Below are 15086 nucleotides of genomic sequence, written 5' to 3'. Positions count from 1 at the left end.
ATATTTATATATATATATATATAGGTGGATCCTAATTTAATGACAACCCTTTCTAAAGTCCAGCAATCAGGAGGGGAAACAATTAAGGGCCCCTTACCTGTACCCAAAACAGAGCTAGAGAAGGAGGAAGGGAAGTCTTCCACCTCAACCTCCTCCTCTTCAGGTCCTTTATCTATCTATCTATCTATCTATCTATCTATCTATCTATCAAAAAAAATACGGGGCGCCTGGGTGGCGCAGTCGGTTGAGCGTCCGACTTCAGCCAGGTCACGATCTCGCGGTCCGTGAGTTCGAGCCCCGCGTCGGGCTCTGGGCTGATGGCTCAGAGCCTGGAGCCTGTTTCCGATTCTGTGTCTCCCTCTCTCTCTGCCCCTCCCCCGTTCATGCTGTGTCTCTCTCTGTCTCAAAAATAAATAAAACATTAAAAAAAAATTAAAAAAAAAAAATACAATTCTGCTCCCTGCTACCCACCTTATCCAGGCCCTCCCTGTGATGTAACAGGCATGTTTCCCTTACAGGAAGCTAGAATGCCAGAAGAAAAAACTTTTACATTACAAGGTTTAAGACAGATAATAGGAGATCTAGGTAAATTTTCTGATCAGATAAGCATATAAAGCCTTTCCAGAATATTACATATTTTTTTGAGTTGACCTGGAAAGATACAATGCTTTTGTTAAATCAGACTCTTAATGAGATAGATGTTTTGAGAAAAAAAAATTTTAAGGAAATCTAGCTTTTAAATTATGCTAAATTAGCCACTATTTTACAAACACAAAATGGGAGCCCAATGGCCTTCCTGGAGAGGTTGAGGGAGGCTCTCATCAAATATATGGCTATCTCCCCTGACACCCCTAAGGCTGAGATGATTTTAAAGGACAAATTTGTCACTCAATCAGCCCTAGATATTCAGAGAAAATGCAAAAAATTGGCTGTTGGCCTTGAAGGGATCCTTGGAGGAGCTCTTATGAGCTGCCAATTGGGTATATTACAAACAAAACAGAAAAGGAGGCCGGAAAAAAAAAAAAAAAAGTCTGAGGCCTTAGTTGTGGCCTTATGTACTATGTCAGACCGGACTTCCTGTGGTCCTGGCACTAAGTGCCATTTATATGGCCGTTCAGAGCACTAAAATGAGAACATCCTCAGAGGGGACAACCGAAATGAAAACCCCATAATCCATGCCCCTTGTATAGAAACAATCACTGGAGATCTGAATGTCCTCGGGGACCTCTATCTGTCAGGGCTCAGATAACCAATGTCCCTGGAAGGGACTAACCAGGGCCTGGGGCTCTTCACATAGGCTCCCCTAAACCAACTGTCTATCAGAAACCCAGAGCCTTGGGTAACTCTAAATACAGAAGGAAAAACTGGTTGATTTCCTTCTTAACACCAAAGCTACCTTTTCTGTCCTCCTTTCCACTCCAGGCCAACTACCCAAACGTGACCTCTGGAAACTTCTAACTAAATTTTTCTCTCAGCCCCTGGGATGTAGATGGGGAAATCTAATTTCTTCTCATTCTTTTCTCATAATGCCAGAGAGCCTTACTCCATAGCTAGAAAGGGACATTATAAGTAAATTAGAGACTAGGGTGCTACTAACTCCAGACAGATAAACAATTATGTGAGCTTTTGAAAATTACTGGATATTGTAGGCTATAGATAACAGGATTCAGGAAAATAGTTTGCTCCTATATGAATTATTAAAGGAGACTCAATCCCACCTACTCTCTGCACCCCCCCCCCCCCCAAATAAACTGGGACCTGACTTCTAGACACTGTCTCCAGTCCTTGGAATGGTTACAAACAGAGCAGGGCAATTACTGTTAGTTACCATGCTCACAGAGCAAAAGATTATTAAAATACAGCACCAGGCCTTTCATTTAGGGAGGGACAAAACTTATCAAATGGCCCAAAGGATGTTTACTCGAAAAAACTTGTCAAGGAGAATTCTGCAAGTAGTTTCAGGCTGTAAAGTATGTCTTAAAAACAATCCTTTCAACCACAAACTTGCTCTCCCAGACAATCAAGGAACTGGAGACTATCCAGGAAAGACTAACAATAAGGTCTCACTCAGATGCCAAAGTAAAAAAAAAAAAAAAAAAAAAAAAAATTCCGGTATCTATTTGTGGGGGTTAATACTTTTACTAGTTGGGTAAAGGCTTTCCCCTACAAGATAGAAAAGGGACAAAAAGTAATAAAAATTCTGCTTTATAAAATAATACCCAGGTTTGGCTTAACTGAAAATTTACAAATTAATAATGGTAAATGGCTACCTTGACTCTTTCTCTAGTAGAACTCCCGGCTCTTGAAAAAGTTTTACAACTCAAAATAAAACAAACTGCGTATACTCAGCAAAACTCTAAGTAACACCTTACAAGCATTAGATGCTTAAAAAAATTTTTTTTTAATTCAGTTAGGGCCAAAGTCTTGGAAATAGAGCCACCATTGATTACTTACTGCTCCTGCTTCTCCATCACTTGGGTTATGAGAGATTCCCTGACATATATTGTTTACAAAGTCAGGGTCTCTCCTAGATTATTTGACAGATTTGGAAACTGTAGACATTAAGATGCCATCTTATTGGTCAGTATAATCTTTACTTTGTGTTTTTCTCTTTGTGTCTGCTAATGTTTATGCCACCTCATGCCTGCCAGCCTTCCTGTAAAACCACACTGTGGGCCACTTGACTGACCCATGGGTAGACTCTAACTGCTATACCCCTACACCATCCCTTACCAGCTTGGAGAAGCCGGAACAGTTATCGCCCCTGTTCCCTAACAGCAGTTACAGGCCCTATTCGAGGGGAGAAATAAATAGGGAAAGGGTTACATTAGGGAGGGAAATATAAGGGCCATCCAGGGAGGCAGACTGCGGCTGCAGTGGGAGGCTAAAGAAGCAGATGGGGTTCTCCCTTTATAAAATCCTTTATAGGTGCCCTCCCCCCATTATCAAGGGCATAAGGCAGGGGGATCTAAATGAGACAGACAATCTAACCCTAAGACAACAGAAGCGGGCCCTTGGCTTTACCTTAACCACCTTAGACCACTGGGTCAGGGAGCGATTACATGTGAATCTGACCACAGCCACTCACCCCTTTTAACCAGGAGATGCAACATGGATAAAGGAATGAAATGTCCAACCCCTAAAACCCCTCTGGAAGGGCACATTCACTGTCATTTTGTTCACCCCTACTGCAGTACAGATCGCTGAAGTGGGTCCCTGGATTCACTACAGCAGAGTGAAGCTGGAATCTCAAAACTGGGAGTGCATTCCTGATCTATCAGTGCTGTGCAAGCTCACCATATGCAAGAAGCGGTCTGCAACTCCGGAGGCTCCAGGAGACTGCAGCCCCGCTTTAGTCACTCCAGAAGCTGACTAATCTACCCAGGGCAAAAGCCTGAGGAATCAACAGTCCAGTGAAACAAAAGACTGTCCTTATTCTCTATGTTTCCTTACTGTGATGCACTGTCACACCTTGCTTCTCACTATTATTATGTTTCTTGCTCTACTCTTTGCTATAGGATGGGCTGAGGCCGCTCCGGCCAGCTAAAAATGTGATAAGTAATGTGATAAATGTGATAAATGTGTTTCTGTTAACACTCACCTTCCTTTTGTGGATAGGATACTTCGTTGGTACCAACATGGCGAAACAAAGGCCATAAAAGACTAAAAAAGTTAGATCCCCACAAACTTATAGTAAAACAAAATACCCCAGTCCTACTATCAGGGTTTGACTTCTCAAAAGGTCAATTATTGAAAAAAAAACTGTCTTGCTTAGTGTGAAAAAAGCTCATCGTCATCTCTGTTAAAAACTTAACATGCCTAGGCCAAACATTTTCTAACTCAACTGCCTGAAAAACCCAATGGTGGGGGACTCAGATCACCTTGAGCCAGATCCCCACTCCTTGTCTAACTTCTCTCATCTCTGAGAGGCCTGGGACAACATCAACGCAGCTATCAAATGGCGGGCCCCAGGTGGACTATATACTAGAAATGTGGAAGGACAGCCTATATAAACCTCTAAACCAAGATGATGCTCTTTGACCCTAAATAGAGGGGTCTGAGCATCAAAGGGGGGGAATGTGGTAGGGTCCCCTTCCTAAGGAAAGAAAAAAATAAAAACCTCAAGGCAACCTTGCTCTTCGCTTACCTGACAACATCCCTCAGGACCTTGTAACATGAGACCACTTAATCAGACTACATGTTTGTGTTTTACCATATGTGGGAGACAAAGAAGTGAAAAATACATAAAAAACTACTCCACGTGGCGTTCAGGGCTCATTTCTTCGGGTTAGAACACAACTGAGTGGTGCTGGCAGGAATAAAGTTGCTTCCTAGAAAGAAAAGCCTCAGGGTCTGGACTCTCTGTGTGAGAATCCTGCTACAAAATAACCACAATGTGTTCTATCCAAGCCATAGACTACTATATGATCATAGAGAAGGAAGTAGTGACATGTACTACAACATGGGTGAACCCTGAACACATTATGCTAAGCACAAGGCAATCACAGAAGATCACATACTGTAGGATCCCATTTATATGAAATATCCAGAATACAAAAATTCATAGAGACAGAAAGTAGGTTAGTGGTTTGTCAGAGGCCAGGGGGAGGGTGGGATGAGGGGTGACTGACTGCTAATGGATATGGGTTTCTTTTTGTGGTTGCACAACTGTAAATATGCTAAAAATCATTGAATTGTACATTTAAAAGGAGTGAATTTATGATATATAAATTGTATAAAGCTGCTTTAAAAAATTATAGCCCCCCAGCCCCATAACTTTTTTTTTAATGTTTATTTATTTTTTAGAGTGAGAGACACAGAGCATGAGCAGGGAAGGGGCAGAGAGTGAGACACAGAATCTGAAGGAGGCTTCAGACTCTGAGCTGTCAGCACAGAGCCCTAAGTGGGGCTTGACCCACGAACCATGAGATAATGGCCTGAACCAAAATCGGACCTCAACCTACTGAGCCTCCCAGGCACCCCTACCATAACTTTTACTCCATTACCCTGCTATATTTTTCCTTTGTTTCCATAGTGCTGTCAATATACCATATAATTTTTTTTTTTAAGTGGGAAAGGCCCCAGCCTCTGCCCTCCAGGAGAGGCAAATGATTAACTCTAACAGTGGTGAGGAGGCTTTACGTATGTTTTCAATATAACCCCTTAAACCTGATTCCCTCATCTGTTAAATAACACTACAATGACTTCATTCGCAGGGTTGTTGTAAGGACCAAATGCAAAAATATTCCTCTTGCACAACACCTGGTGATGAAAGATTGGTACCCGTGGCAGAGGTGACTAGTTGCTTAGTGACATCCATTCTCCCTGGCTCCATCACTATCCACCCCAAATCTTGTTAAAGATGGCAATGGGCCCAACTGAAGACCTACACGTGGAGGTGTCCACATGATCCTGGTAGGGTCAATGACAGGAGATTGGAAATTCGTGGGTGTGGTTTCTGGGAAAGCCTGTCAATAGAGGTCAGATTTGGCTGACTCTCAGGACATCTGAGACCCATGAATGGCACCTCTTGTGGTTGTCAAGGCAGCAGACCAGCCATGGCCTTTCTTTGCCCTTGCCTTTCCCTATCTGGAAGGCCAGAGCTCCAAAAGGCATCTTTCCAGCCACAAGATGGGGGGTGAGGGCCACAGGGAGTCGGCAATGGGATTCAAAGTTCACAGTCCACCTTTAAGTTGTCTAGGCCCTAAGAAGGTCTAAGTGTGACAAAGTGATCATTGGGGACCTGCAGCATTTGCCTTGAACTGCCTACCTTCAAATTTCCCATTTCATGAAAGAGAAAAGAAATATTTATTTAAGCCATAGTGTTTTAGGTTCCTGTTGCTCACAGCTGAATATACTTCCTATACAAAATTAATGTCTAGGGCACTGAATTAGTATGCTTTAAAACTCAAGACAGGATCATGGCATCACGTTGTATGTAGGTAACAACATTCCACAATCAATGAGTAATTCATATATCCCAAGGGAACCACAAGTTATTCCCCATAATATGTTTGTGATGAACTTCTGAATGCCTTGGACCACTCTGGGGCCATCTACATCATGGCCCTACATCATGCTTCATGGTAAAGTTTGACTTGGAAACAGTAAAGGCAAAGTTAAGTCTTCTAACAGTCCACTCTGGAAACATTTTAAGAGAACACTTGCTTTTCTGTTCCAAAAAGTTAATTTCTTTATTCTTACCTCTGCGGATTGATGAATCTGAGAACGGATGGCTTAAAGTATTGCTGAACCCTGGGGTGGTATCCTCTGAAATCTGTACCACATAGCTATCCATGGGCTCTCTAGTCTTTGCATGTGGTTCTCCATGATTTCTTTGTGGCTCAGATGAAGGTGAACTTGTGGAGGCACTAGACTTGGTCTGGACGTTACTATCTACTGCTTTCCGAACCAGACGCTGATGATCTCCAGAACTAAAGTCTATTGGTTCACTGACGTCCAAGTCCATTTTCCTGAAGGACGAAAATCATTATTTAAGTCCTTGTGCTTATGAACCCACTACAACCTTAGCATCCTCATACCATTCAAGGAATTTTTTTTCTTAATTTTAACTGCCTTAGCTCAGTACTTACCAAGTCAGTACTTAACAAATATTTATTGGATGAATGATGAATACTTTTAAGATGAGGTCTATAGAGTAAAATAACTTGCATTCTATTATAAAATTAATGTTTATAAATTCATTCAGCAAAGACTTAATAATCTCCCTCTTATGTGCCAAGTGTGCAGCTGTCCTCATCACCTCTGCCCTCAAAGTGCTTATATTTTGGAAGAGAAGATAACCAAACAATATAAAAGGCAAAATTTGACAATAAACTTCATGTTAAAAAACACATATATAAAAGGCAAAATAAGCAGGGTCAGGAACAATGGATGATATGAGAACCCCCAATGAAATCTGGAGGAATATGCAGGAAGTAGAAGAGGTTGTCAAAAGCTTCCAGAGAAAGTGAAGTTTAAGCCAAAGTTGGAAGATGAGTAGGAGTAAGAGGTGGGGAAAGGCAGGGGAATCAGCCTGGACCAGAACTGGAAGCAACAGAGAGGTCAGGTTCCAAAGCAGAATCAGGTTAGACAGAGGACTAGTTAGGGCAGGTCAGCGAGGGGCTGGCAAGCCAAATTCATCCTGAAGGTAATGACTGTGGTAGGCAGAATAAATGCCCCCACCCCCAAAGAGGTGCACATCCTAATCTCTGGAACTGGCAAATGCTACCTCCCATAGCAAAGAGAACATTGCAGATGTACGTTAAGGATTCTGATGTAGGGATGTGATCCAGGGTTATCTGGAGGACCCAGCTGAATCACAAGCATCCTTAGGATTATACCTATAAGAGGGAGGCTGGAGGATCAGAGTCACAGAAGGAGATGTGACCACAGGAGCAGAGGTCAGAGTAATAGAGCTGCTGTCTTGGAAGATGGAGGGAGTGGCCAAGAGCCAAGGAATGCAGGAGGTCTCTGGAAGTTGGAAAAGATAAGGAATACATTTATTCTCCTCTAGCATCTCCAGAAAGGAATGCTGACACTTTTGTTTTAGCCCAATGAGACTGATTTTGGACTTCTGATTTGCAGGACTGTAAGATGAAAATATGTATTGTTTTAAGGCATCATGTTTATAGTAATTTGTTACAGCAGCCATAGACAACTAATACAATGAGGAATTACTGAAGCTTCTCTCGCAGGGCACCATGGGGATCTGACTAGAAAGGTTGCACTAGGCACAGTGTGGAGAAAGAGCCAGAATAAGCCAAAACAGAAGCAAAGAGACCAGAAATCCAGGTAAGAGATTACGGTGGCTCTGCCACAGTGCTTTCGAGCAGAACACAGTTCTTAGAAAACCAGTACTAAATGAACCAAAAGTGGCAAATAAATGCCCCCCACCATTAACCTCAGGAGGACATAAAGACTCAGACAAGCCCCTGCTGCTGGCCTTCTGCCCCACAAAGTCTGAGTAGATTGTTGAGAGGGCCAGGGATTGGGCAAACCATAGACCAACTGGGAATGGCATAAACAGAAGGTCTGAACAGAACACCACACTCTTGGAGAGACCGATTCTATTTTGTAAAGATGTCCTTCTCTTCAAATTAATCTCTAAATTTTACAAAATTCATTGCGTTTTTTTTTTTTAGTACTTGAAAACGTTAACTCTAGAGTTCATCAGAAAGAGTAAATATATGAGAATAATCAAAAAAATTGAAAGAGAAGGATTATGGGAAGGTGGGGAGTAGCGATTTACCTTATCAAACACCAAAATATCATGAAGCTATAGAATTAAAAGTGTGGTGTTAGCACATCAATAGATAAATGGATTGATGGAATGGAAGACATGTAAGAAATAGACCCATGTATATATGAGAATTTAAACTCTGATGAAGGTGGAGTTTGAAATTATCGTCCCATGGTGTTGGAACAATTAGCTATGCATGGAAAACAAAGTTAAGAACCATTTCACATCTTTTACAAAAATGTATTCCAGATGAATTAAAGATATTATAATCTCTCATAAAATATAGAATATCTAATAGCCATAGATATTCTATAAGAAAATATCAAAAAAAATCTTCGTAGGCCTTTGGAAGAATGATACCATAAAAGAAAGGCTTGCTAAATCTGGGGTACAAAAACACTTAAAATATCATTATAAAAAGATACCAATAAGTCTGAAATGCAAAATTGTGAAAATAAAGTTTGCAATGTTTACTGTGAAAAGTTTCTAACAAGGAAAAGATGAGCAATTCAACAGAAAGATGAGAAAAGAATATAAATAGGAAATTCACAAAGGAAAGTTACATGATCAGTGAACTTAGGAGATAATCCCTCACAAATATCCAAAGAAGTGCAAGTAAAAACAACTGTGAGGGCGCCTGGGTGACGCAGTCGGTTAAGCGTCCGACTTCAGCCAGGTCACGATCTCACAGTCCGTGAATTCGAGCCCCGCGTCAGGCTCTGGGCTGATGGCTCGGAGCCTGGAGCCTGTTTCCGATTCTGTGTCTCCCTCTCTCTCTGCCCCTCCCCCGTTCATGCTCTGTCTCTCTCTGTCCCAAAAATAAATAAATAAATAAATAAAAACGTTGAAAAAAAATTAAAAAAAAAAACAACTGTGAACAGTCTTCAAGTAAAAACAATTGTGGTTTTTGTTTTTTGCATAAAAGACCGGTGAAAACTAAAAAGATAAATCAGAGTCACGAGGGTATAGAAAAAATGGATAACCTAGGGCCACATTACGACTTGTGGGGGTCCTACGTGCATTTGCTTTTGGGGATCCCCCTCCACACAAAAAATAATATACATTTTATGACTGCACTAGTGTAAAAAAAGTACAATCCAGGCTGGATTAATTGTATACTATTTATTCATTTTTTTTCTGATTTTAAAAGAAATTAAAATTTTTTCATGACCCCTAAAAGGACAGTGGACCCTAGGCAACATGCCTATTGTGCCCAATGGCGAAGTCAGCCCTGAGATAACCTCAGGGAGTTGGCAGCTATGTAAAGCTTTTTCTTGTAGTAATTTGGCAGCATCAGATTCAAAATGCCCAACAATTACATTTTCAGGAGGTTATCCCGTAAAAATATCTGAACAGGCAATGATACAGGTATAAGGGAGCTCATTACCTTATTCACTGTTACTGCCCCAAATTTTAAAACAGACTAAATATCAGCCATTAAGGAAATGGTTAGATTGATTTTGGCAAAGAAAAGGTAGATATATATGGATTCATGCCATAAGTTCACTACGATACACTTTTGAATTATATACACCACACGCACAATTTCCAGAGACTGAAAACATATACTACAAACTGTTAGTATGTTTATCTCTAACAGAGCAGAGTTGGGGAATACACTCTGAGTTGTATGAATTTTTATAATGAGCATTTATTATTTATATTAAAAAAAGATATTTACATTTTGAAGAGATAAAGAAAGACTTCTCTGTGTTGATAAAGTCTGGAGCTCCTCTGACGAAAACGGTCCTCCCACAAGCGCTGAAAGCTGCTTCAATACCCGAGCTGGTTTCCTCCCAGGCAGTCCTGCAAATAAGAAGCTGGGGAGGTAGCAAGAGTTTCAAAGCACTTGAAAACAAAAACAAACTAACAAAGATCAAAAGCAGCTGAGCTCTTCTCCTGAAACTACAGTCAGCCGTGCCTTAATCTTAGAACAAGGCATTCACCTGGTCCTCAGAAAGCTTTCTTGTCTCCTAAACCAGAGGTCATCCAAAGGACAGGCAGACCCTGAGGCTGAGAAGGGAAGTTCTGAGTGACAGTTAGGGGAGTGGCAGTTGGAGCCTGGGGTGGGACAGAGTCCCTGCTGCCTAGGAGAGGGGCTCTGAGTCAAGTCTATGCTTAGACTCACAGTGGTTAAAGGGTCATGGCTGATGTGCTGTGTCCTGAGTCTCAATGAGGCCCTACCCCTGAACCTCCAAAACCAACTACAGGTGAAGGAGAGTCCTAAAACCTTGGTCCAAGGCTTCCAGGCGCGGGGGTGGGAGCCATGGGACACACGTACAACTGTATTAGGTTATGACACGGAAGGTGTGTCTGTGGGGGAATGTGGACATCAGGATGCCTCTCCTGAGGATGACAAAGGGAAAGGTCAGCAAGAGTATCTGCCTAGGCTCTCCTCTCCTGCACCATCTCTGTCTCGTCCACAATCTCTCTCCCTAGTTTGTCGTCAGTTGACAACTTGAGTTAACTATGTTTTCCCAAGGTTACATGTCAGGGGGGAGTAGAACTAATGCCTTGACCAACCTGGTCAAAAGAAATGCTTCCCCCTCCTCCTCCTCTTCCTCTTTCTCCTCCTCCTCCTCCTCCTCCTCCTCCTCCTCCTCCTCCTCCTCCTCTTTTCTTATTGGCCTCAGAATCAACATTAATAAATTGGGCACTTATCAGATGCAGAAGTTGTTTACAGTCTCACATGTACTCACTCACTGAATGCTCACATTGACCCTGTGAAGTATATGCTCTTATTATCCTCCTTTGACAGGTAAGTAAGTGGGGACTCAGGTGCTCTGCATCTGAGATGTAAAGGACAAAGGTATGAGTGGTCAAGGAGTTCCACGCTGCCCGTATTCACTGGGATGAATAGCATTCTCTTTGAAACCAACCTGTGATATATTTTATGCATCTGCTCTCTCTTTTTTTTTTTAATTTTAAGACTTTAAATTAATGAACCATGCAAATTAGACTGTCAACACTGATAATTCCCTGGGGAATTAAGCTTTATTCCTTTCCCTTAGTGTTAACTTTAAGACCTTAGGAAGTATTTATTTCTCTCTTCAAAGCGCTCTCTCTCTCTCTCTCTCTCTCTCTCTCTCACACACACACACACACACACACACACACACACACACACACCCCATGAACAGAATTTTCTCAAGCATCCCCGTAGGTACAACTTGTCTCTGTGGGCAACAACTGAACACTTCGCTTGGGTTCAGGCTGGGTGTCTCTCTCTGTCTTTGTTTAGTCTCAGACCTCTCCTCTAGCAGCTCAGGGAGCCAAGCCTGGCCAATTGTGGCTCTTGCTCTTACTGAGGCACCCGTGAGGAAGCAGGGGATTGGGTCACAGCCTACATCGAGTTGCCTTCCTGAGTTCTTTTCTCCCACCCATTTCCCTCACCTCCTGACTTGTCTCTCCACCCCTGACCGCATCACCTTCTCTGCCTAGCAGCCCAGTTTGTCCCCACAGCACACCACTCTGTTACACTTTAGTACGTCTGCACAGGACTGACAGCTTTGCTGCTTGGGGGAGAAGCCCCACTTATTGACTTAGAACTACGAACCAAGTACAAGAACTGATCAAATCTTCACACAGCCCTAAGGTGGGCAATACCATCCTTGCTTTACAGACAATGACCTGAGCCACAGGAGGAGATCCGCCTGCCAGTCCTTGAACTAGACCCAATCCACTGCACACTATCTCCAGCTGGGAGAGGATTTTAAGGGCTGAAAACTGCCTGTGTTTCCTTTTTTCCCATTTGATACTTTCTCTATTTTTAAAAGAAAAGGAACATGGGGTGCCTGGGTGGCTCAGTCGGTTAAGCGTCCGACTTCGGCTCAGATCATGATCTCACAGTTTGTGGATTTGAGCCCCACATTGGGCTCTGTGCTGACAGCTCAGAGTCTGGAGTCTGCTTCGAATTCTGTGTCTCCCTTTCTCTTTAACCTCCCTGCTCATGCTCTGTCTTGCTCTCTGAAAAATAAACATTAAAAAAGTTTTTTAATAAAAAAAATAAAAAGGAACACACGATGTGGTGAAAAGAATTCAAACAATGCAAAATGAAACGTGAAAGTCTCCCTCACCAATTTTGTTACCATCAACTGACAAGTTTTCTTTCTAAACGACTAACACACATACTCATCACACACATATAGCTTTCAAATGTATGCAAAATGATCATATTTTATACACTGTTTTATAAATTGCTTTCTTTCCTTTATCTTCATATAAGCACATAGAAGAGCCTCAAATAGTCATGTGTCACTCAGAATGAAATCCTAAGTCCTTACTTTGGCCAACATAATCTTGATGCAAAAATTTGACAAAGATATTACAAGAAAGGAAATTATAAGCCCATCTCATGAACATAGACACAAAATTTGAAAAATATTACTGAACCAAATCCAGCAATATGTGAAAAGGATGGTGTATCACAACCAAGTTGGATTCATTCCAGGAGTTGTAATGTTAGTTTAACATTCAGAAATCTACCCGTGTTATCCACACATTGATAAAGAAGAAAAAACATTGTGATCATCTCATAGAGAAAACTATGTGATAAAACTTTATACATTTCTGATGAAAGTAGAACCAGAAGGCAACTTTCTTAACCCAACAAGAGGAATCTACAAAATCTATGGTGTCTGAGGCCAATACCCTGGTCATTTCTGGATAAGGGGCAAGTAGGGGCTTTCATGGTGGTAATGTTCTATTTCTTGATTTGGTGGCCAGAGTTACTTTGTGATAAAAGGGAGGGAAATGTAGTTCTTCCTGATGATCTCAGAAGGAGATGACCAGGAGCTGTAGGAGCTGACAAAAACAGGAGATGGAGACATGGGCTGAGGAGGAATGGAGGAAACACTGTTGGGTGTTTTCACACATGTGGATGTTGACCCAACCCAGGATGGTGTCCTATGGTGGAGAGGAAGCTGGTGATCCAGGGGTCAAGGTTCTCAGTGCAAGAGAGGGAGTAATCTGCAGATGAACTGCAAAGAGAAGTACATTAGGAGACGGAGAGATGCATTAGGGGGCGTGAAATTTACCACCTAGGTGCCCTTCACAGAATGCACTATTCTAAAATGAGGAGACATTAGTCCTTACCTATTTTTCTCAACCATTTTTACACTTGGTCTTAATCCCCAGAACAGTCCTGGAAAGCAGTTAATATTTTGTTCTACTATTGGGGAAACCTAGACTCAGAGCAAGAATGCCTGAGCCACAGCCTGGACCCTGGGCTGCTTTTAAGGTCTTTCCAGATGTGGTGCCAGAGCAGAGGCTATGTGCCTGCAGTGGGTCCAAATCATGGTCCTCTGTTAATCATCAGTTAACAATAAAATAGGGATAATAACTCCTTTCAGGGTTGTCATAAGCACTAAATGAGATTTTGTGATATCGTAGCCTTTCAGTATAGTTTTCTTCTTTTTCTCCTTGGGAGATGCCACCAACATACTCACTGAGATCTCTCCAAGTATATCAAGCCTAGAAAACCCAGGATCTTGAAGACAGGTATGCAACCACTACACTATGAAGTGAGGCTGAAAAGCGGAGACCCCTTTACCTGGTGAAGCCTGTTTGACTAGCAATATTAATAAGAAGGGGGCTGGCTTGTCATGATGCCCTCGTACTAGGTCAGCTGTTCACCAGTGTGGCCCAGGGGGGTCCCAAGACCCTTTCTGAAGGTCCTCCTGGTCAAAAGTGTTTCCAACGAAGCCAAGCCAGTTATTTGCCTTTACACTCTCATGCTTTCAGTGGAGTGCTCAAGATCAGAGGCTACAGGGCATGTGATGACATCAACACACAACGGCTAATGAACACATGCTTGACATCGTAGGCTTTAAAATGTATTTCAGAAAATGTGGTGCAGAAGATGGCGGCGTAGGAGGACGCTGGGCTCACCGTGAGTCCTGCTGATCACTTAGATTCCACCTACACCTGCCTAAATAACCCAGAAAACCACCAGAGGATTAGCAGAACGGAGTCTCCGGAGCCAAGCGCAGATGAGAGGCCCACAGAAGAGGGTAGGAAAGGCAGAGAGGCGGTGGTGCTGCACGGACTGGCGGGAGGGAGCTGGGGTGGAGGGGCGGCCTGCCAGCCAAGCAGAGCCCCCCGTCTGGCTTGCAAAAGCGGAGGGGCCGAACGGAGTGTGTTCCGACAGCAAGCGCGACTTAGCATCTGGGAAGTCATAAGTTAACAGCTCTGCTCTGAAAGCGGGAAGGCTGGAGGACAAAGGGAGGGAGAGTTGCTGAACCCTGGGGACAACAGAGCTAAGTTTGGTGGGGAACAAAGGCGCTCGCCAGCGCCATCTCCATCGGCCATCCCCCAGCCAAAATCCCAAAGGGAACCAGTTCCTGCCAGGGAACTTACTTGCTCCACGCAAACACCCAACGCTGTGCTTCTGCGGAGCCAAACCTCTGGCAGCGGGTCTGACTCCCTCCCACTGCCACAGGGCCCCTCCTGAAGTGGATCACAAAAGGAGAAGTGAGCTAATCTTGCCCCTCCCGCCCCTGTGCACCTTGCTGATCCACCCCAGGTAATATGCCAGATCCCCAGCACCACAAGCCTGGCAGTGTGCAGGTAGCCCAGATGGGCCACGCCACCCCACAGTGAATCCCGCCCCTAGGAGAGGGGAAGAGAAGGCACACGCCAGTCTGACTGTGGCCCCAGCGGTGGGCTGGGGGCAGACATCAGGACTGACTGTGGCCCCGCCCACCAACTCCAGTTATACACCACAGCACAGGGGAAGTGCCCTGCAGGTCCTCACCACGCCAGGGACTATCCAAAATGACCAAGCGGAAGAATTCCCCTCAGAAGAATCTCCAGGAAATAACAACAGCTAATGAGCTGATCAAAA

At 43.2% G+C, this 15086-nt stretch overlaps 1 protein-coding gene across 3 annotated transcripts in view; it reads right to left on the bottom strand.

Annotated features, from left to right (window-relative positions):
• Positions 1–10286, bottom strand: part of LOC121028749 (protein lifeguard 1-like) — a 33103-nt gene extending 22817 nt beyond the window's left edge. For 2 of the 3 annotated variants that reach the window (XM_040472697.1, XM_040472699.1), the window contains exons 1-3: positions 10189–10286; positions 9924–10062; positions 6205–6473 (exon numbers count right to left, since the gene is read on the bottom strand). In XM_040472697.1, coding sequence (XP_040328631.1) covers positions 6205–6473; positions 9924–9925 — 271 coding nt within the window. In that variant the 5' untranslated portion in view covers positions 9926–10062; positions 10189–10286. Of the gene's footprint in view, positions 1–6204; positions 6474–9923 lie in introns of all 3 variants that reach the window. The other variant, XM_040472698.1, reaches the window with a different exon arrangement.
• Positions 10287–15086: the final 4800 nt, after the last annotated feature.

This window comes from Herpailurus yagouaroundi, unplaced genomic scaffold (genome assembly GCF_014898765.1).
Source record: "Herpailurus yagouaroundi ecotype Mexico unplaced genomic scaffold, PumYag 100, whole genome shotgun sequence".
In the NCBI taxonomy this organism is placed as follows: domain Eukaryota; kingdom Metazoa; phylum Chordata; class Mammalia; order Carnivora; family Felidae; genus Herpailurus; species Herpailurus yagouaroundi.
Note: the sequence above shows the minus strand (reverse complement) of the source record. Positions and strands in the feature narration are given on the sequence as shown.